General features: G+C 41.8%; 1 protein-coding gene across 2 annotated transcripts in view; it reads right to left on the minus strand.

Moving 5' to 3' along the window:
• ADAMTS17 (ADAM metallopeptidase with thrombospondin type 1 motif 17) overlaps nt 1–21,945 on the minus strand; it is a 157,051-nt gene that overhangs the window by 63,669 nt on the left and 71,437 nt on the right. For both annotated transcript variants that reach the window (XM_015638750.3, XM_015638749.3), the window contains exons 9-12: nt 15,995–16,135; nt 14,586–14,736; nt 3,197–3,298; nt 1,970–2,115 (exon numbers count right to left, since the gene is read on the minus strand). In XM_015638750.3, the coding sequence (XP_015494236.1) occupies nt 1,970–2,115; nt 3,197–3,298; nt 14,586–14,736; nt 15,995–16,135 (540 nt within the window). The remainder of the gene's footprint in view (nt 1–1,969; nt 2,116–3,196; nt 3,299–14,585; nt 14,737–15,994; nt 16,136–21,945) is intronic.

Consider the following 21,945-nt stretch of genomic DNA (forward strand, 5'->3'; position numbering starts at 1 on the left):
ATCCATGAAATCCATGCCATTCAATACATCAGTTTTTTAAACATACAGGAAAGGCCACTAATGCAACATCAGAATTAAGCACCTGCAAAATCTGTTTTTATTTATGAATCCCCAGAGAAGAAGGAAAACTCAAACTCTCAGCAATAACCTGTATTTTCTCTGCAAAATAAAACAAAATACAAACAAAAAACCACAAGTAAGCATGGAATCTAGAATTCCAGGTCCCAAGCCTTGTACTTATGAGCTCAGGCACTGCCTGGGATTTCCAATAAACAGGGCAATCCATGCCCACCCTGGCCCATGTCTAAAACAGTGACTGCGTGAGATCATCTGGTAGGCAGCTCCACAGCCACCTTTTATTGTATTTATGTCAAGAGAATCCATCCACTAATGGAACTGAAGAAATCAAAGCCCACTTATGCTGCTCTGACCCTTTTACATGACAAGAGGGGACTGGAGAAGGGATGCTCGGTTTAAGGGAATGGTTTTCTCCTCAGTCCAACTGTACAACAACAGCCCAAAGCTGAGACAGGAACACAAGGCAGTACAACTCAAAAACCAAATCAAACAGTGAAGCAACTGGTTTAAAAATACTGATAGTCCCACAGACACAAGAGTCAGCTGGCAGAAGCAGAGATTCCTGTTAAAAAAAATCCCAAGACCAAATATATACAAAATAAAAGATAGATCCCTTAGCCAGTATTTTTGGACAGTGAATAAACCAGCTGCAGAAGTGGGCTGAGGCCAGGAATTTGAAGCAAAAGAAGATCACGTGTGTATTTCCAGCCAAGAATGTATATGAGCAAGAGAATTTTAAAATCAGTGTGCAGTGTTGGAAGGAGCATTTCCTGTAATTTAAGGAACGATGATGAATGGATTTAGGTTTGGTCAGCACTGTAGCTGACAGCAAAGAAACCAGCTCAGTCCTTTTTTCAGGAAGATGAGCTGGTAAAAATCAAACCTGGATATTACAGACATGCAACTGCAGCTCAGATAAGGACAGGAATAAACAAAAATATCTTTTTCACATGATAACAGGTCAACAGCAGCAATTGTGAGCCTATCCATCATCTAGGCATATCTTTGAAGTGACTGCGTTTCTAAGCAGAATTTCAGCCCCAATTTAAAAATAAAAGCTTTGGGTACTTTGTGTGTAGAAGAAAACATAAAATCTGAATAAAGTCAGATGCCCCACTTGGAGGGCTGCTCCTAAACACCATTAAAACTCCCAAGTGGTGGCTAGTTAAATGGCACCATTGTAACCTCGTCAGGACTCCAAAACAATGAAGAGACTTCCAGATGGACCTCAGCTCACCTGAGGGATGAAAGACAACACCTACATTTCATTCTGAATCAGAAAAAATCCCAGCCCACGCAGAGAGCATCGGCTTGTTTGTAGTCCTTTGTTAGCTCCTTGTGCAGAAGCTAAACAGCACCCAGGGTTCTCTGCAAGCATGAAAACCGTCCTGTTCTTATGCAGCACATCCTGACCTACAGAGCATCTCAAGAGGCTTTGCCAACACAGCTCTGGGACACTCTGATCATTGTGAACCACTGCACTGCTCCCCAACCCTAGAGCAGGCATCCCCTGCAAAACTCATCCCCAAGGCACATTGGCTCACTTTGGTCTGTAGATCCAGATCAGCCCCTCATTCACTGGAGGGGATGCTGGAGGGGAAATAGAGCACCAGTTTTTCTGCCAAACTTGTATCTAGTTCAGCTGTATCTACCTTTGAATCACTGTAATGGGACACTTCCAAAGACAACTCTTTAAGCCACTTCCACAGAACCTACTTCAAGTCACTCCACGATTCCGACCTGGTCATCACAGCTTGTGAATGAGAAATTTCTCAGGGCTTCTGCACAACTCTGCTGCCCATTTTTCCCCTGTACTCTTGCAGCAAGGGTTACCCAAGAGGGAAAAGGCTGCCAGTACGGCAAAAGGAGCCAGGATGGTGTGAGGACTTACGGGGGGTTGTCACATTTCCGCTGCCTGAAGCGCACCCCAGTTCCGCACGTCCGGCTGCACATGCTCCACTGGCTCCACACGCTCCAGTCCCCGTCCACGTGCTCAGGGATGGGGGTTTTACTGACACACTCCCCAGCTCGGCACCACTGCAAGGCAATCAGGTTAGCACAGCCTGGGAAGAAGCCCTGACCTTGCACAGGCGGATTTAAAAGGATGTCTGAGGGATTGCAACAAGTCCACGTTTATGAGTTCTAGGGATTCAAGGCTTTGGTGAGAAGGCAGTAGGAGAAGGAGGAAGGGAGGAGGTGAAATGTAGAAATGCAAGTGTCACTCTCAACAAGCCCCTGAAGGGAGTTCTGTCATTAAAAAAGCAATCACAGGACTGAGCCCCTTACTTTATAAAGCAGATAATTATCTAAGTACTAAGACTTAAAGCCCCACGATTCACAGAAACATAGTCCAAGAAATTATACCCCAAAGCAATGCCTTCATCAGCACTGATCCCAGTCTGTATAAAATGACTGAAGTATTTTGGACCTACCTTGGCTAAACCCCCAAACCCCTCTGATTCTAATAGGTTGTTCTGGCTCCTGACCAAGCAGCAAACTTGGCCTGTCCAGGATATGACACAGTGAGCACTGCTAAGAAACCTTACGAAAGAGTCCCCAGGACTCCTCCAGTTAGAAAAAGATGGGCCTAAAAACCTTTTTTTTTTCCAGTTCCTTGTCGTGGTTTCCAGGACCCAGTTTTTCTTGTCATTGTTTAACTTTATTTGCAAGCAAAGAAAGGGTTCCAATCCTTGATTTCAGCCACCAGCTTTTTAATTTTACCCTTTCTCACCTCCCCAACTGTACCATAGACAAAAAAAATTAGAGTCCAAAACCAGTAAGTAGGAGGCTGAGAGTTACCAAACCAGTCAAGTTCCAAAAAATACATATATAAATAAATACAGCAAATTATAACTCAAAAAGAACAGAACCTCACTGTATTTGAGCTCAATTATTTTAAGCTACTTGTAGAAACTTTTAGGTTTTCAAGAAGCCTCTTTTCCTTTTCCCATCTTTGGCCACTCCCCAAATGTCAGGCTGAATCCTCTGTACACTTTCTACCTCAAATACAACCCAGAACTCAACCAGCTATGTGTTTATGGCAAATACAGAACATCTTGGAAACATTATTCCCAATGCTGGGAAACAAAAAGTGACTGCTGCTGAGCACTCTGATTACCTTGTCTGCACCACATTCGGTGCCATCCAGAGGGGGGTCCAACTTTGTTTTACAGGATGTGTCTCCTTCCACCAGGCACCAGAGCCCAGCACACATCAAATGCTGCAATCACAAAGCAAGAAGGTGCAGTTAATACTTTTGGAGATGCCAGCTATTATTATGGAATACACTTCAAAGCTCAGACAGTCTTTCTCAAGTGAATTCAGAGGCATCCAGTTGGTTTGGGAGCAATTATTTTTTAAGGGTTGATTGGCATTAAGTGGCCAGGCTGGAAACATGAAAGAGATTGATGGATGCCACTGACAGGAACAAAACCTACCCCAAACAAAAAGTGTGCTATTTAAACAGATTTCTTTTCACAAGAATAAATCTGATCCATTAAAAAGGAATTCTATATGGGAGGCCACATTGGGTGCTTTGGAACCATGCCAAATGCTTAGATGTCCAAGATGTTTAATTACTCCTATTTTTAGAAAAAGATACTCAAGTAACTGCAGCTGGTGGTAGCAATAATCAGGCAGCAATGCCCCTGGGGAGAAGGTAGAATGAGAAAGAGGAAAGGATGTCATGGTGTGCTGTACAGCAAAAGAGGAACTTGGTGACAGGCAGGGTAAAAGACTGGGAATATCCTGGGGATCATTCCCCAATGCTGCTGCTCTGCTCAGCCAGTGTGCACTGCAGGGATCTCAGTGCTGACCACAACATTGTGACCTGCCAGATCAAAACATTTTCAGAATTTAAGAGAAAGCACCAGGAAAAGGAGCCTTTGCATCAATAACATTTTCCACAGCATCCACCATGCTTTGCATTCCATGGAAGTGGATGAGTTCGGTACAGTGCTACATAGCTGAGTACCAAAAGAACAACAAAGAAGAGTTGCATTTCTTTCCACTATTGTTCACATTTCAATGTAATGGTAAAAAGATGAGAAACCTAACTCTTGTGCCAGCTGGTCTTGTCAAGATTTATTGCACCTCATTAAATAGTTGAGTCAACATGCATCAGCCTCATGGTTCTTCCCAAATGTAATGTAAGAGACTGTGGGTGCATGTGTGTTTTGTGTACAGGCATGTTGGTATGTCTCTATAAAACAGATCATGTCTTTATAAAATAGATCTGTACAAGAGAGGGTGCAGATGAGATAAATCCCAGTCCCAGCGATGATGTAGAACATACTGAAACAAAATAGTTATCACAGCAGTATCTGCATCCTGCTCCATTTCCACATTTTTTTCTGGAAAGAGGATTTTGCACTATTTAAACCCAAAGAACATTCACAAAAACTGGAAGCAGACAGCACAATTCAGCATCTGTATTAACCACAATGCAGAAAGTCATTGTAAAACAAACAAACAAGCAACAGCAAATACTCCAGGGAAACCTAAATCAATGAATTTTCAAGACATTTTCTCTGAACAAATAGAGCATATGGGAAAATATCAGTCTTTAGTAATTTTGACTAAATGACTGTGACTAATTAGTGGTTTACCCACAGCTCTGAAAGCACTTAAGCACTAATTAGCCATTAGAGCATCAGACACTGTTTTATTGATAGGTATACTGAGGCAGAAGACAAGGCAGAGATTTCAGAGCTTTCTGAGAAATTCATTGTTCCACCCCATAACTCCCAGATTCTCAACCCCCTGCCTTCTGGGGAGGACTGAAATAAAAAAAGTACTTCAATTAACCATCCATAAGCATTACAGGAAGAACACCAATCTAGGCAATAAAGTGAAGGCAGCAAAACCTCCTTCCAAACTGAGGCTGGGGCCAATACTGATAGGTAAAATGAAGGGAAGCTTAGGGAATGAAAGATGCAGACAAGTATTTCCACTTTCACAGTCTTCAGCCTCTCTCTTGCATATAACCACACAGCTTCAGAGCAGAGTATGAGGAGAAACACTCCAGCCAGATCTCTTGAATGACCCAGACAGAAGTTCTACCCCCAGAAGGAGACCCTCTGCTTCTGCTTTCTGTCAGAGGAACATCCTGGCTGAAGATGTGATGGAATTCACTACATCCCTAAAGAAGTTGTTCTAGACACATATGAGCACCATTGCTAAATATCTGTGCATTATGCAAGACCAGTGTTTATTCAGGTCCCTGGATCATAAACTGCACGTCAATTAGGGTTAATTTCTGCCCTTCGATGTAGAAGTGGGAAGACAGAGCGGGTGGTGGTAGAAACAAAGCCGTAAAAATGAAACAGATTTTGTACAATTTTGGCTGGCAACCAAAATCCCTCCATAGCTCACAAGAATGTGGAAGGTGATAAAGTGAGGTCACATGCCCAAGTATAAGCCATGGCATGGGGAAGCAATGGGCAGAGATCACCTCCAGTATGCGTGCTTGCACCTGCAAACCAGCCCAGAGCAGGGATACAGAGGGTGTAAATATTCCCATACAGGTGGGTGTGGTGTGGCTATATATATATGTGTGTGTTTATGCCTACATATACATATATACACACACATAAATGTAGGGAGAGAAACAAAGGAAATACCTCGCTCAGCAACACCAACCTTTCTGAAATCTCCCATCTTTGAGGTATGGAAAACATTGGATTTTTTTAGCATCCCTGTGTTTGATTCAGAATCCTAAATGCAAAGCATATTTCAGGAAACAGTTACAGAAAAGTCTGGTAACAATGCTGAGCTCTTGTGTTCTGGTGCCACACCACTACAAAGCCCAGGCCTTCGTTAGCCCAGTCCCCTGCATTTAATAGTGTTCAGATACCCCAGCAAAGATGAAACCATCAGCTTTGTGATTGTATGTTCCCAAGATGTTTTATCATGTTAATAGCTCTTTTCAAAAGAGATCATGTATCCTCCTCAGCTACAATAGGAACCCAAACAAAACTCCCCATTAAACAGCAAAGCAGTCGCAGTGACTTTTTAATGCTTAAACAGCCAGCTTTGTGGGGAAATATCCAAGTGAGAAATGGCAGGACTTGAAAGGAAGTTGTTGTATGTGAGTGGCAGCTCAGAGTTTATATTGATACAGAAGAAGCCATGAAAAGAACTGTGTTAGTGCTAATTCTGCATTCAGCAACCAGCCTTCAGATGGCAGGTCCCTGCCTGCAAAGCATTCCCTACAGGTTCAGAAAAGTGCCAGTGAGGATTTTCCAGTGATAGATACTTCACACTGGAAAAATATTGATTTGTTGAAACTGTCTGTGGGGAAAGGTCATCTTTGGATCAGCTCCCAGTTTGAAATATTTCCAAGAGCAAAATAAAATTTTAAAAAGTGAGATGGCTTTTGAGAAGTAGCGTTTCAATAAAAATTTAAAATTACTTAAGAAAAAAAAAAAGGCAAAAAATAAAAGCTTTTTCAACCGAACCTTTAAGGAATTTATACAGCAAAGTAAAATTTAGAAACTGAAATAAAATGAAATTGTTATAAAGGTGCAAATTTTAGACTCTGAGAAACTCCTGGGAGGTAGGAATGCTTGTCTGCACAGCTGTTAGGAACCAGTCCTGGGAGAGGTCACGATCTGGAAACTCCTAAGCTGGGAGAGATGTGCTCGGCAGGTGAGCGGCGCTTCCGATTACAGGGATTATAATGGCATCTATTTGACAAAGGGGCCTCACTGTGCCAGGTGTTTTCTCTCCCTCAAAGATCTCACCATCCAAACAGACTCCTGGGAGCTTGGGGATAAAGGAAGTTTTATCACTCAGTTCTAGGTGGAAAGATGAGGAACAGAAAGGGATTAAATGTCTTGCTGAAAGTCTGCTGGGAGACGAGCTGAACCAGAGTTGCTCAGAGCTCTCTGCTCAGTGTCACAGCCACAGGCTCCTGTGTCACTGCCTGCTCCAGCTAAAGCCAGACTCTGGCTCTGGTCCTGGCCCTTCCCACCTTTCCCAGCTTTTCACACATTTCCAGGACTGTGTTTCCCTTCCCTGGGACTCCATCCCCACACGGACTCGCAGCATGTGGAGCTCAGGCGCGGCTCAGCGAAGGGATCTGTGTTAGGTTCCTTAGCTCAGTGCTGCAGCTGGAAATGAGGAGAAGGCAAAATTAATCCAGCCAGCTCTTTGCCCACAGGCAGCAAAACTGGAGCTCTCTCTGGGGCTGCTATTGCATCACCACTGCTGCTAAAATCTGCATGATCCTGCCCCATGACCTCCTGTGGGCTCACAACAGTCCCCCAACTCAAACCCTCAGGTTATTACCTGCAAGGGGAGCATCCAAAGTTCAAAAGCATAAAGAGAATCCAATGAAAAAAGATGTCCTTCCCACCATGGAACAACTCTGCAGAAGCTTATTCATTCCCTACACATTCACTCCTTCACCTTGTCTGCATTCAAGGAAATAAACACTTATTTCTCCTGGAGATGAATTAAGTTTCTGCTGCCTACTGGAAAGAAGAACCTCTTCTTTCTAGCAGCAGAATTAAACCACCATGAAACCAATTTTTCTGTCAAAATGAGGGGACTATGAATAACAACTTAGGAAGAATAAATACCCTTAAGGGAGAATAGCAAGAGACCTCATAACACAAAGGCTTGCCTCTAAATAGGCTGACTTTCACTGAAGTATCACAACTCGTATTTTGCCAAGGTTTTGGCTCAGCACACTGCTAACCAGGAAAGAAAATGAGATTATGAATGGGATCCTAATTAACACCTATTAGGTACAATAAACACACAATTTACTCTTACTTTCCTGTTCAAAGCACAATGCAAATGCTCTCAAAGCCTTACGGGATGCTTCTGAGCAGCAATTCTTTACACAAGGTGACAAAAACAATGCCCCCAGTTTCTACACTATCACTGTCTTTAATTTTGGGTGCATGAACAACCCCCAGCAATCACAAGGGAGGTGAGCAGCGTTGTTTGAGGGAGCTTCTTGCTGCTGAAAATGAGATGAAAAGTGTTCCAAACTCAAATCCTGTAAAACTGGAAGGCACTTTTGGAAAGGAGGCACATGTTGACCCAGACAAGATAATTGTTTAACTCGGATCCATGTCTCAGTGGCCAAAATGCTGACCTGTGTCTAGAGCTGATATTCCAAGACAGTGCCAGACAAGCAGTGGAAGACTTCCAGACTGCAAGGAAGGCACAAAGGATTAGAAACACTTTTTGTTTCTTTTAAACTGTACTTTGGGAAACAAACAATGAAACAGGACACCACTATCTCTACTTTCAGCTGTCTCTGGTGCTCTCAAGGAAAACTAAAAACCTTCACAGAAATATTTCTTTGTAAAGCACCAGTTTTATTTAATTTTTTCATGTACCTGGACTTAAATGAATTGTCAAAAGAAAGAGATTGGAAAGAGAGCATTCGTAAGATCACAAGCTAATTTTATGGCAAAGCATTAAGCTGAATACAAATCTTTCCAGTGCCTTTAGTGCACTCATGTCACCTGCTCCAGGGATCCACAGATATGGAAAAATCCAAGAAGAAAAGGACAAGTTTTATGCACTTTTGTGCCAACACACAACTCATACTGGTGTGAGCTCTTCAGCTTTGCTGAGCCCAGGTTTCAGTATCTTAAATGAGAGAACACATGTACATGTCATATCAGCTGGAAGAATCGTGGAAATGTCTTTATATGGTCAAACCTGGAAGTAGAGACATGTGGAACAAAACACTGGAACTGAGTCTTTGAATTAAATTATTAGAATTTTGTACTGTGACTTATTAACAATGTTTAAAAGAGCTGTTCTTAAGAGTAATGTTCACTCAACAGCTCCCTGTGAACTCCTCAGGCCTTAACACCTGATATGAAAAATATTGACTTTTTTTGAACAACAGGCAGAGTTGTTCATTAAAAAAGAAAAACAGGAAAATTAAAAGAATGAAATAACGGATTGTGTTTCTTGGCCATGTGAAAAGAGAAGCAAGGGACAGCAAAATAAATATAGATATGCACACACACCGTTCAGAAGTGATTGTGAAAATTATGGAGTTTCTCTTGAAGTGTTTTACAGGTGGGAAGTTCCCAGCAGGCCAGTGGGAGAAGTCTGAATGCCCTTCAAGCTTGTTACACACTACTTTCAGGCTGATACTCAATTGTATTCTGGCTAACTTTGTAAAGTTCAGACTTTAGCTGTAGATGCCACATCACAAGGCTACACTAATTCTTTCTCCCTCCCCTTGTCTTAATAAGAAATGAAGAATTGCCAAGCTCAAGTGTTTAATTCCTAATGGGCTCTCTCCACTATTGTTAAGAGTTTATTATGTTTGTATTTCGAAATTTCTACGTTGTATTTTTGTAATTTTAATTTGGTTCCCTTCTCTCTTGTTATTTTTCTTTAAACCACTGCACCAGAATGTGTTTTGACCATCTTCCAAACTGAAACACGTACAAAAATTTCTGAAGCATTCCAATAATTGTAAACTGGGCTGTGCTGCCCAGGCAGGAACTCTGCTTCTCTCTCGTTCTTTCTTTCTCTTAAACAAAAAGTATTTCCACTGAAAATAAAGAGAAAATGGATTTTTGCAACATACAGATGCAGTGAAATAGGACACTTCAGCTTCATAGAAACAGGCAATGTGAAAATAGTCTGAATTCTAACAATAACTATAAAATGTTAACAGTTAATTGTTACCTTTACTTCTCAAAAAAACCCCAGCCTGCTCATTTTAGTTTAGAATTGCCAGGCTTCTATCCTGCAAGCCTCAAGAAAAACCCAACCCATCCTCTTCCAGATTTATTAGTATTACTATGCAGACAAAGTCCCTGGTTGTACAGAAAATGACAATGTAACCTATTATTTTCAGGATAAACCAGTTTTCAATCTAATTACCACATTCTTGTAAATATTCTATAAGTCACTAAATAATAGGGCTCACTATCATGGTCTGCATCTCACAAATGGCCTTGCAGAGAAAAGGCAAACAGAGGCCCATTGATTCCCATGCACAGAGCCCAAAAGGCCACTCCAGCAGCCTCTTTGCAAGATCAAGACCATAGAGAGACCTACAATTGCTGAATTATACTCACCACCACACCATCAAATATGCAAACTGAAGGGGTTTACATAAAATCCACTTGATCATTACAATTCCTGGTCCTTCTTTACTTTGTTTTTTGGTTCCTCTCCTTTTCCACATTAGCCAAGAAATCTACTTTGTCTCCTTTGGCTTGCAGTCAACTTTGCCCTCTTGTTCTGTAGCTTGTAGATATTGGAAAATACCTACATTTGTTAAAAAACAACCTGAATCTAAGAGAAACAGTGAAGCCAATTCTAGCTGGTTTAGTATTTCTAAAAACAATGCTATGTCAGAATTCATATTCCCAGCTACATCTGAGTTGACAGTGTCCCTGTCAGAAAACAAATCTCTTTGAAGCTTTGCTAATCTCCTTCCAAGTGCCACTCCAGTCTCAGCACAGTTTTGACTCAAAAAAAAAATAGCTGGATGATAACAGTTACGTAAAAACCCGCAAAAATGTGTTAATAATAAATAAGCCAAAAGGCTTATAAAACGAAGAGCCAAATGGATACATGAGATAGAAATCACATTTTTTCCCCCCATAAATATGATTTCAGTGCAAAAGCCTCTGTTGGTAAGCGTGCCAACCTGAAAAATAAAGATTAAACACACAGAATGTTTCCATGCAAGGTTTCAAATGTGTTTTGATGCATTTCTGGGGGTGAAACCACCATCTCTGCTCCCTGAGAGATTCAGCAGAAATCACCCACGCTATTCCTCTTGGAATAAACACATAGACAGCCAAGGGTTAACTCCTGCTCTTGAGGCATCAGCCTGGCTGGGGTTGGAGCTCTCTGCTTCCTCTCTTGGAGGGGTCAAATGAACTCACAATAGTTGATTCATAGCCCAGTGTGGAGCTGAAGGACAGAGGTCAGACAGGTTGAATTGCCTGTAATTTGCACAACTGCTCCCATGCTAGCCCTGGACCCATGTCAGCATTCAGCAGCCAGAGCCCCCAGGATCTCTGTTTGTGGTGCACTGATAACGCCCTGTGCAGGGCCAGAGGTGCATTTCTGTCCAGCTTTTCCTGCAATTATCATGATGTTGCTCAGAGCTCAAGAATGACACAGTCATCTACTTAATTTCTGCTAAAAGCAACCTGTCTCCCTCAAAATGAAGGCCACTGTGTAAACTCTTAGGAGGGCCAAAGCTCATCTGGAGACAGGCAGCATGCCTGGCATGGCAGGGCACACTTATACATCCAAGATAAGCACTTGCATGATCAGACAATGCCTGACATTTGCAGTGGGAAAGATGAACAAAAAGCACCATGGGAAAGCACTTTGATCCTTTTGCATATTCCAAGACAAAACTCTGTAACTTGGATATGAAGGGGGATGTACTGAAAGGTCTTGAGAGATTCATTAATATATGTAAAATCATAGAACCACAGAATGGTTTGGGTTGGAAAGGACCTTAAAAATCATCCAGTCCCAACCCCCTGCCATGGGCAGGGACCTTCCACTATCCCAGAGCGCTCCAAGCTCTGTCCAGCCTGGCCTTGGATACTTGTTCCCTGCCCTAACAGGAACCCAGGCTAAAAGCCTGATTCACAGCTCCTTAAAGAGGTGACATGCACTAGAAAGTCTTACCCAACATTGATGTTACAGGAACAGATCCTCAATTATACATCTTGGAGGTCATAGATTACAACAGACTATGGATCATCTGACTATCATAAACTCATTTTTCAATATATTAAAATGTAGAAGGAAAGGAGAAAGGAATGTCGAGGTTTGGTGTATGTAAAGCTGATCCTTCCTCATATGTTTTAATTTCTGTTCTGTAAATTTGGAGCTGAATAGCTGCAGGATAGCTGGTTTGGCAAACTTATAAACCTGAAAGCTACAGATTTGTTCTAAGGCATCTGAGTTATCCTTAAAAACAAAATGGAAGAAGAATTTTGGGGATGCAATTTCAAATATTCAGGTAAGGGTGAATATTCATGGATTAACTATCTTGTTGGACTGCTGTTGGAGGTCCAGCCACTGCCAAGTATTGAGGGACCTGACTCTCTGTGAAAGCAAAGATTACATTCCTTCAAAAAATTGGGCTTTGATGTTGCTAAAGGAGAGAGTTTACTGCACAGAAATTTTCTGCAGTTTCTCAAAAATGTTGAAATTTTGGAATCATCTAACCTCTGAAGTTTGCTCTAAACCAAACTGCATGGCATTTTTGGATATAGGGCCTCTGGTTTGCCTGATATAATTATGTAGCTCAACTATCTCTGAAGAAATATTGTAATGTAACTCTTTTATTATATAAGAAAATAGGCAGCAGACACATGTAATCATAAAAAGATTGAGCAGGCTCATTTCCTGAAGTTTATTTCCTTCTCGTAACAAATATTTACTGTCAAATGTTTATTGCTTTTGCATTTGGATTTTTTTAATACTTTATTGAATTAAAAATACCACATTACCATTGGCTAGAAGAGGAGACAGCTGTATTTGCCAATAATTTCTACAGCTAATGCCAGTGACTAGTGCCAATTTTTTTTTTTTTGTTCATATTTTTGTAGACAGCTTTGAGACTTATGATACAAGTATTCTGCAGATGAGGCCTGAGGAACACAAAGGTGAAAAGAACACAAATTTCAGAGGTTTAAAAATCAAAAGTGATCATTTCCTCTAAAGAATTTCCTTTTCTTGCCATCAAACACCAATTCAGAGTAGTATAAAGGATGTAAATATTTGCTTAAATTAACAGCATATGACATAACTGATCTAGAGCTTCACAGGGTAAATGCTAATTCTTAATGTACATCTGCAACAGAAATAATTCTAAATAAGGGACTGCAAACTGGTTTTAATCTGCTGAAGTTCTACCAGCCTTTTCGTTAGGAAGCACTAATGTCCTCACAAAATATGCTTCTTTTTCAGGAGAAAGGAGAGACAGAAAAAGAGCACGTTTTTCACTGTGTCAAATAAAGTGCCAAATAATTAGATTGGTGAAAAATCTTGGGAGACACAAACACCTGCTGTCTGTAGCTTGCTGAGAATGGTGCCTTTTGGCACATTATTCTGGCAAATAATGAGTCCCTGAAGCAATTCCAGACTGGACATGCAACTCCTGTGTGAAAAATGCTGACCACCTACCAGCGGGCTGACATTCTCATCAGGCACTGGAATATCCAGAAACAAAATGGTTTTTTATCACAACAAGGGAAATAGCAAAAACCTCTTCCAAGAGCAGTCCAGCTGGGTGACACCCACACAAGTGGAACAACTTGAGTCATGCTGGGTAGATCTGAGGTTTTCTTTACAGACCTGTATTCTAATACTTTGCTTCCAGTACAGTAGTCCTGGTGGTCTGCATTTTCTTGATGGAGCTGGGAAATACAACCTATCCAGATTCTTTTCCTATTGTTTTATATTAGCTAGTTTCCAAGTCCAAAATAAATAAAACAGCTAATGTGAAACTAAGAGCATTTTCCCAGGACTTGCACGTGTTCAACAGTTTCAGTAATTTGGCACTTAGAAACCTCAGTTACCTCTGATTATTTTTTTTTTCTTAACACTGATTTAACATCCCAATCTTGTTCAAAATGGGAATAAGGGAGAACAAAAAAATACAAGTGACCAGTTATTAAAAGCAAGAAGCCTGTCTGCTTCTTTCCTGTCAGTACAGGAGGGGATGCTGCCAGCAGGTGCTGGTGACCCAACACAGCTTCATGGTTTTTTTTTTATATCTCCAAGGCCACACTGGAAGCAGGCATTACCCTGCTCCCTGTCTAAAGCAGGGGATAAGATCTGCTCAGAATTAAAAGATCTGATCATATGTAAGACTTCAGAAAAATTTTAGCTGTCTAAATTCCAGAGGATGAATCCAACAGCCTCATCTCAAATACAACCTACTTCTAGACAGCAACAATCAACTTTTCCATTTTGCCAACCAGCCATGATACAAGGCACTCTGCACTCAAATCCTGATTAAACATCATGTTGCTTAGAAAACACACAGGATTCTGCACAGAATTCTGCAAGGCCTCATGAAACAAGCAGACATCAATATTTTTTCAGCACAGAGTTAAGAGGCAGCTCCTAAGAACACTGCAGTGGTCTGAAGGTGAAGTCTGTGAAACACCCAGCCAGCCATCTAAGCTGACTCTGTGGAAGTAGCCAAACACTCTTGTGAGGAGAGACTTTCACCTCAGCTGAACTTCCAGGAAAACAATCTCTACAGAGCATTTCAGCAAAACAATATCAAAAGAGAACAAAGTGCAAATACCAGTTTTTCTGAGTCTGCTCTGGGAGATTACCAAGGGCAGCGTGGGGAAAGAAGGGTGAGGCCTAAGCAGGAGCTGCCGACACGGAGCTCAAGGCCACTTGATTTTTCACCAGCAGTGCTGAAACTGAGGGAAGTACAGACTCCTTTTCTCTTCCCCTGGGCTTGGCAGCTTTATTCCCACTTCCTACTTTGTTTCCAGCTACAACCCACGAGTTCTTACCTCCATATCTTTACAGAAGGTGGCGTTGGTGCCGAAAAGGATCTGGCACTGCTCGTCGGCGCTGTAGTGCATGCCCGGCAGTTTGTGAGGGAGCCGCACGGAATATTGGCTCCGGGGGTCTGTCACCAACAGACAGGTGCTCACCTTGGACCTGGACAAAGGAAAAACACCTTTAGGGAAAGCACCTCTGAACTGGAGTGTTAGATCACTGCTACAGAGCTGCTGTCCTGCCTTTAACAGGGACTGTGAAACAGTGGGCTTTCCCTGCAAGACTTCTAAGTCATTGAGAACTATGGATAGAAAGGTCCTTGGGGATTCCTGCATGACCCCAGGCCTCAAGGCAGGAGAGATGACATTCACAACATTCTGGGTTAAACATTTGTCTAAACTGTTGCTAGAAACCTGACAGAGACTCAATTCAGCCCTCAGGCAATCCAGCCCAAAGCTTCACTAGCCTTGAAATAACTGCTAGAAAGCCTCTTCCATCATGTCTCACCTCAATCCCCGCAGCTGAATTTTGAGCCCTGGACATTTTTTTTTATCCATCACAGACATAAAGGGAAGATTTTTCCCTTTGCCTTCACAACAAGTTTTTACAAATTGGAATATCACTGTCACATGAGGACCCAGACTCACCAGATGAGTTCAGATGCAACTTCTTTTTACTAATTCATGCCTTTAATGTGGCAGTAAATATCCCATTTTCTTTCATTATTTTCCTTCCTTTCCCACCTCTAACCTCCAGAGCAGGAAATTTTCCATGCTGAACCCACTCCTTGCACAAAGCACTGTGCCAGGCACTGTTTGTCAGAGAGCTGCACTGTAGGTTTAAGATTAGAAGTGCAGAATTCAGACAATTCCAGTGCTTCCTGCAGTACATGAGATTTAACAAGCAACAGCGCAGAAATCCTTCTTGAACAATTCAATATGATAAGCTGAAACATGCATGCAATGGGAAAGAAGTTTATAGTGAACCATTTTAGACCAACACTCACTGAGGAGTGAGAAAACACATCAGAATTATCTCCAGGCAAAGTCAAATTCCAATAAAATAAAAGCTATTTAATAACAAGACAGTAAAAACCATAGCATAAAGCTGCAACATCTTTAAGCAGAGATTTCTGCAGGCCACCTACACACAGATTTCTGTCATTGCAAAATTTGAAGGGCATTTTCTGTAAAAAGAAGGTGACGGGATTTTTTCAAAAGATGTTATCAGCACATTGACAACTGCACATAATTCTTCTGCCTCTCTTCAACCTTTCAAGGGGCTATTGCAATGGAGACATTCAAATTTGCTAATGACACATGTACACTTCTTTAAAAGGAAAATTATTAATACTTTCATTTTAAAGCAACAAAGTGGATTCTTGCCTGGCAGGATTTTTGACACTCAGCACAATCCTTACTTTAGGAAGTTCTCGAGGTCGTCTCGGCTGCACGAAGACCAGGAAAGGTCACTTGGGTTCCTGCCCTTCACCCATTCTCCAGACATAATGTGAGATCTCCCAGCACAGGGCTGATGATCATCATCGTGACTCATTCCCATGCTGTTGGATTAGAACAATATAAGAGAAAAGATCTATCAAGTTATGATGTGGGTTTCTCATTTCCCACTGCCTTTAGCAATGACATTCTCAGCAATTAACAGTTGGACAACAGGCTGCAAATACAACACACAATCAGTCATGTACTGCCCATGTACCTGTTAAATAAGTGAACTAGAGGTTCCTTTAATTTATCCATTGCCTTAATTTCACAAAGTGATTGGTATTTGTGTGTTTGAAACTTTTAAATGTGCTTCTTATGGACTTTCCTTCCAGGGTTTATGAGAAGTGAACCTGGAGAAGTGAAGTAGCTCAGAGAAGGGTTATCTGCTGGAATATTTACTGAAAATTTTGGATTGCTTTCCCAAATCTAGTGGATAGGATCCCTACAATTACACTGAGCTAGAGATGGGCCAACTTTGTTCTTGCATCAGTGTGAATTTGGAATATACTGTTAGGAAAAACATTTTTCTAAATTAGTGGTACTGTACAATCATCTAACTTTGAGGCTGATCCTTTTTTGAGTGGTGGGTTGGATCAGATGATCTTCAGCAGCCCTTCCAACCTAAATTAGCCTCTGACTCTGTAAAAGCAGTGCTTAGACTGGAGCCTGAGGCAAAGCCAAGCCCCATTTCTGCAAGTACTGTCCAAACAAGCACCAAGACTGTCCCATGCCCATCTCAGCAAGGACAGAATGTGACCTACTCAGCAAAACAAACCATCTAAACAAACAGCAGATTGTGTTGTATAAACACATAGAACACACATTCAAACACATTCAGTGAGGATTTCCAAAAGTACTCAGAAACAGAAAAGTGTTACTTCAACCTCCATCCAACTTCCCTCTCAGGACCTATCATTAGGACCCTATAATTAGGGGAGTCTTCACCATAGGGCTGCTACAGCAGGTCCAGGTTCAAAATAAATCCCTGCTGCCACTATAGCAAGGTGAGACTCCTCTGCTGCAGGTAAAACTTTGTGAACATGGAAAAATGTTGTGACCAAGATCACCTGCTACACTCAGTCCTACATTAAGTCCACCACACCAACCTGCCTGGCAGTGAAAGTGAGTCAAGGATTTTCCATCCTACTTCAAAATGGAAATTAAAATCCTTTTTCAGAATCATACAGAAGTAATAACTCTTTGAAATAGTAACATTTCTCCTTCAGTTCCAAGGTGAAATGGAAGAAAGGTGCCTTCTATGTGTCAGTGTCACTTTCTAGCAAAACATCACCAATCTGGGGGTGAAAACACAGAATTCACAGGGTCTCCAGCTGGCTGGCTGGAGCAAGGCAGGAGCAGTCCCTTTAAATATGCACTGTTTAATCCATGCTATTTCCCGACAAATCTGAGGCTCCTGTTTGCTTTCTGACTGTGCTCTTGGCTTTGCCTCTCCCCAGTTGTGGGACTCAACTGTTCAGAGCCCAAACACGACATCCATTTCTGCTTGCAATGAACCAAAACCCACTTCAGCACTTTGATAATTATGGCTTAGATTAAACCACCATCTCTGCTATTTTTAGCTTATAGTGAAGATTATATGGTGGAGTCTATTATTTTAGGTTTATCTCCAGGGACATTATTATTATTTCTAGCAAAACTACATTTAATATAATTTTTAGACTCAGTAGTTCATAGTTATTCTTGTTTTTAAACCTTTGTGGTTTTTGAACACTTCAGAAACATTAACATCAGGCACATTTTGTTTGATGCACACAGGAATAATCTAACAGTCTATTAGTAACTCTAACTTCAAAACAGTAAAGAGTGAAATTCCTGCTCCACTGAAGTGAATGGGAGTTTTGCCATTGACTTCAATGGAGCCTGGGTTTCACTCCAAATATTTTACCCATGTTGTTTCTACACACAGAGAAAACTCCTCACATGCTAGGATGAAAGTTCCAGCAGTATTTCTCCAATGCAAATAAGCCCATCTAAAGATTGTGTTTCTAAAAGTCAGGCAAGAAAGAGCTCAGTACCATGAAGCAAGGGATGTGAGCTTGTCAGGAATATTCCAGAACAAAGTTTGCCCAAAAATGCCAGTTTAGAAGCTTTGTGGGCATGCAGCAATCCTGTTAACTTTTCTAAGGAAGAACAAACAGGTTTCCAAGGTATCTTGCAGCTTGTCTGCCTTGTGACTGCCACAGTCCTGAGACTCAAAGCTGGGTCCTTTTTGGGTTTCTACTCTGTTTCTGTGGGATGGGATCTGGCAGCCCTCCTGTTCTGGCAGCTTCCTGAATGGCCTCCTGCTCAGCACATCAGCTGTTCCACCTCAAAAGGCTGAAAACAAATTATCTTCCTGACTTTCCAAGTGCTTTAGGATCCCTGATTTTATCCCTTCCAGAAAAGACTAGTGTTTGGTCTAGGGTTGTTAATTAAGAAATACTTCATCTTTCTGATTACCTTCAATTCTTTTTTGTCAAATATGTTGAAAGTGATTTTGTTGGCAAAAAACAAGGGTAGCGCTTACTAATTAAATGTACATTCGTGTCCTTATCTTTATTTCTACCTGATCTCATGGAAGATGTCTTGCCTAGGACAAATGCTGATACTGCCAGTCTTTACTCAGCTTTATTTTGCAGGGGGTTTGAGGCAGATAAAATGTGTTCTCTGTAGAATGAATCTATATAAGAATGAATCAGAACTCACACTTCAAGTTATTTACAGGCTTCTTCTGAAATCCATTCAGTTCTTGTAAGTGTGGAAATCCACCCATTTTTCAATCATTCCCATTTTCTTAACAGAAATTCTTTTAAAAGTCGTAAGCATAACAGAATTGAGCCTGAAAGAAATACCTTTATTGGTACAAAGCAAAAAGAGCTTTTCCAGTTTATATTAGCTTGGGATCTGGCCTCAAGGTACACAGGCAACCCCTCCTGGCCTCTCAGTGATGAGTTTCTGGTAGAATGAAACCAGCAACACCTTTGGAGCCTGTTTTAATTGGCAATGCAAAACTTTTCTCAGCATCTACTTTACCTTACAATGACTCACTTGAGAAAATTATTAAATGACCTGCAGGACTAAGGCATACCCTAGCATGCTAACACATTCTTTTCTGAAGTTCAAGGGTCCCCAGCTACATCAAAGGGACCAGGTTTTCCTAAACACGTAGTAAATGCAATGCCATGCTGGTTCTTTTCACTAATGAATAGTCCTCTTCCTTTTAACAGAATAAATGGGACAGGCAGTGTGTGTTTGTACTAAACACCAGTGCAAACTGAATCAATAGTTTACATTTCATTTGTGACCATCTAACCTTACCTGCTATTCAGAATTCACGTGGAATTAGAAGCAGGTAATCAGTCTCCTGAAATATTCTGCCTTGGGAAGTTCTATTCCTACATGAACTGATCTTGAACAAAGAGTTGATAAGAAAAGCTCCTAGATTAGAAGTAGCAATGTCAAAATGACACCACACTGCCCTGCAAACCCACTGCCCTGTGTGCTCCCTGAGACGAAAATGTCCATTTTATCAAAGCCACAAACAGATGCTGCCTGTTACCCTTTACAAAGCCAACAGAGCCGTTATGAATGAGCAGGACTCAGTTTCCCTTTGTGTTACTACCACAGTCACTCCTCCATCCTAACCCCTTGCAAAACTTCAGCCTTTCATTTCATCACATTCTCCTCCTGAAGACAATGAGATTTCACAAAGGCAAGCAAGGACAGCTCAGACTGTCAGCTCTTCAACTTCTTTCATTCAATGTTTACTGAGAGTAAGCACACTGGGACTTTGGTTTCACACCCCAGCTTCTTTCCTAATATAAATAATGCATTGCTTACCAGTCAAAGACACCACGGCCTCACTGGAGGAGTCCTGCAGCACATTTACTGTTGCTCATCATGTGTGAGGCCAGAAACAAGCTGACTGACCAGTTTGAGTCCTGACTGTTAACATAATCACAGCAAGGCAAATCTGATCAGGAGTCACAGGGAGGCAGCATCAACAGATCTCTTTGATGCAGTTTTTTGGAGAGCAAGGCTTTAAAGTAGCTAGCACTGCTATGAATAAAAAATAGCATGCAGTCTCTGAGAGCTCTGGCCTCCCTGAAGCCTGTGCAGCAATCAGAACTGGGTCAGGATGCCAGAACTACACTCTGAGCCAGAGCTGGCCAATTTCTTGTGTAATTCTTCTAAGCTAAACTCAATTACCAGCCCTGTTTTCCCACAGCAATGCTGAACGAATGCACTTGCTTTGTTTGTTTGGGTCATTAGTGGAGTTTCTCCTCTAGACAGTTAATGTAACTAAACTGCTCTGTTTACCCTTGGTGTGTTTTCCGGTGTTTCCTGTTATTCTTTACAAGCCTGAGCCAAAGTGCACCAAAGCCTGTGGAAAGCCTCCTACTGCATCCAATGCCCTGCTGCACATGAAGGTTCTCGAGGTCATGTACACAAATCTTCACCAGAACCACTGTGACCCTTAATAAAAACCCTAAAGCTGAGCTAGAGGATAATGCCAAGGGCTGGGAGAAACTGATTTAGGAGATGCTTAAATCTGTTCAACAGCTGCAACTCTGGCTGGTAAGAGACCACTGGAGAAATCCTCAGGACTGTTATCATTCACTCTCCCTTAGCAGGGAGAGATATGAAGTTGGGACAAGAGGTAAATTTGATAGAAAATACCAGCAGTAGGAGCACTTTTCTTCAGAAAAAGGGTAGCAACTGAAAGAAAGAAATATGAAGAAGGGAAGCCTGAAAAAAAGACACACAATAGTGGAAATGCCATGAAGTAAGACCACCTCCATCACCTCCCTCTGAAAGTCAAACCATTCCATTTGCCTGCAAATAATTCAGTGTGAGTCAAATGTTGGATCACTTTAGAAACTCGTGGCTATCAAGGCTACCCAAGGTGTCCTGGCTGTCACCCCAGCTGCTTATTAAATATGCATGACAAACAATTGATTTCTCTCCACACAACTGCACTTACCTCAGGCACCACTTCTCCAAAGGGCAGGGAGGATGTCCAGCTGCCAAGAAGGAAAGAATGACAGCGGGCTGTCTCTCACTCCCACAGACAGAAATCCAAAGGAGTCTTTCCAAAGAACCAGCTTACAAAGAGCTGTAACTGTGCAAGCTCGGCAACACATTAAATAGGAAGAGCTCCTTGGGCCAGCCCTGCACACCAACATGGCCTCACAGAATTGAGCAGAGCCCATTACAGCTGTATCCCAAATACAGGAGAAGGCAGAGATATCTCATGCTCCAAGTGGAAAGTACAGTGGGACCAGGGTTTTGACATTTTTGGCTGATACTTGATTGCTGGACAGCATGTTTTCTCCACCTGTAACATGCCTGACCCTGCAGACACTCCTAAAAGCTTTGTTTCTGCAAGGGAACGTTGCTATGAGCTAGGCAGTACCAGCCTTGCACGTCACCACTGACCTTCTGAGAAGAGAATAATAGAGAAGTTATTCCCTGTGACCCAACTTGCCATGACTCACCCACATGTAATCCAGAGTTAAATGTAGAACCAGGACTAAGGATAAGATTTTTTTCTAAAGCCCACTGGAGAAAAATAAATGCAAAAGGAAGGCAGACTGAACATCATTGCAGAGTGGGAGAGGTAAGGGAGAAGGGGAGCTGTAATTTATCTGCTCTGACATGTCAGTGTGGGCAGGATGACAGTGCCCACAGAGGACAGCTATTTAGACATGCACAAATGCCATCTGTTTTTTCCATATGAAGGACAAAATTCATCCCCATCCCACCTCCTCAGGTCTCAATGAAGGTTTGAAAAGGGAATCCCATCTCTGCAGTGCATCCAGTGTCAACCACAAAGGAAGACACTGGTATGGAAGGAGGTTACACAGGG

This window comes from Parus major, chromosome 10 (genome assembly GCF_001522545.3).
Source record: "Parus major isolate Abel chromosome 10, Parus_major1.1, whole genome shotgun sequence".
NCBI lineage: Eukaryota > Metazoa > Chordata > Aves > Passeriformes > Paridae > Parus > Parus major.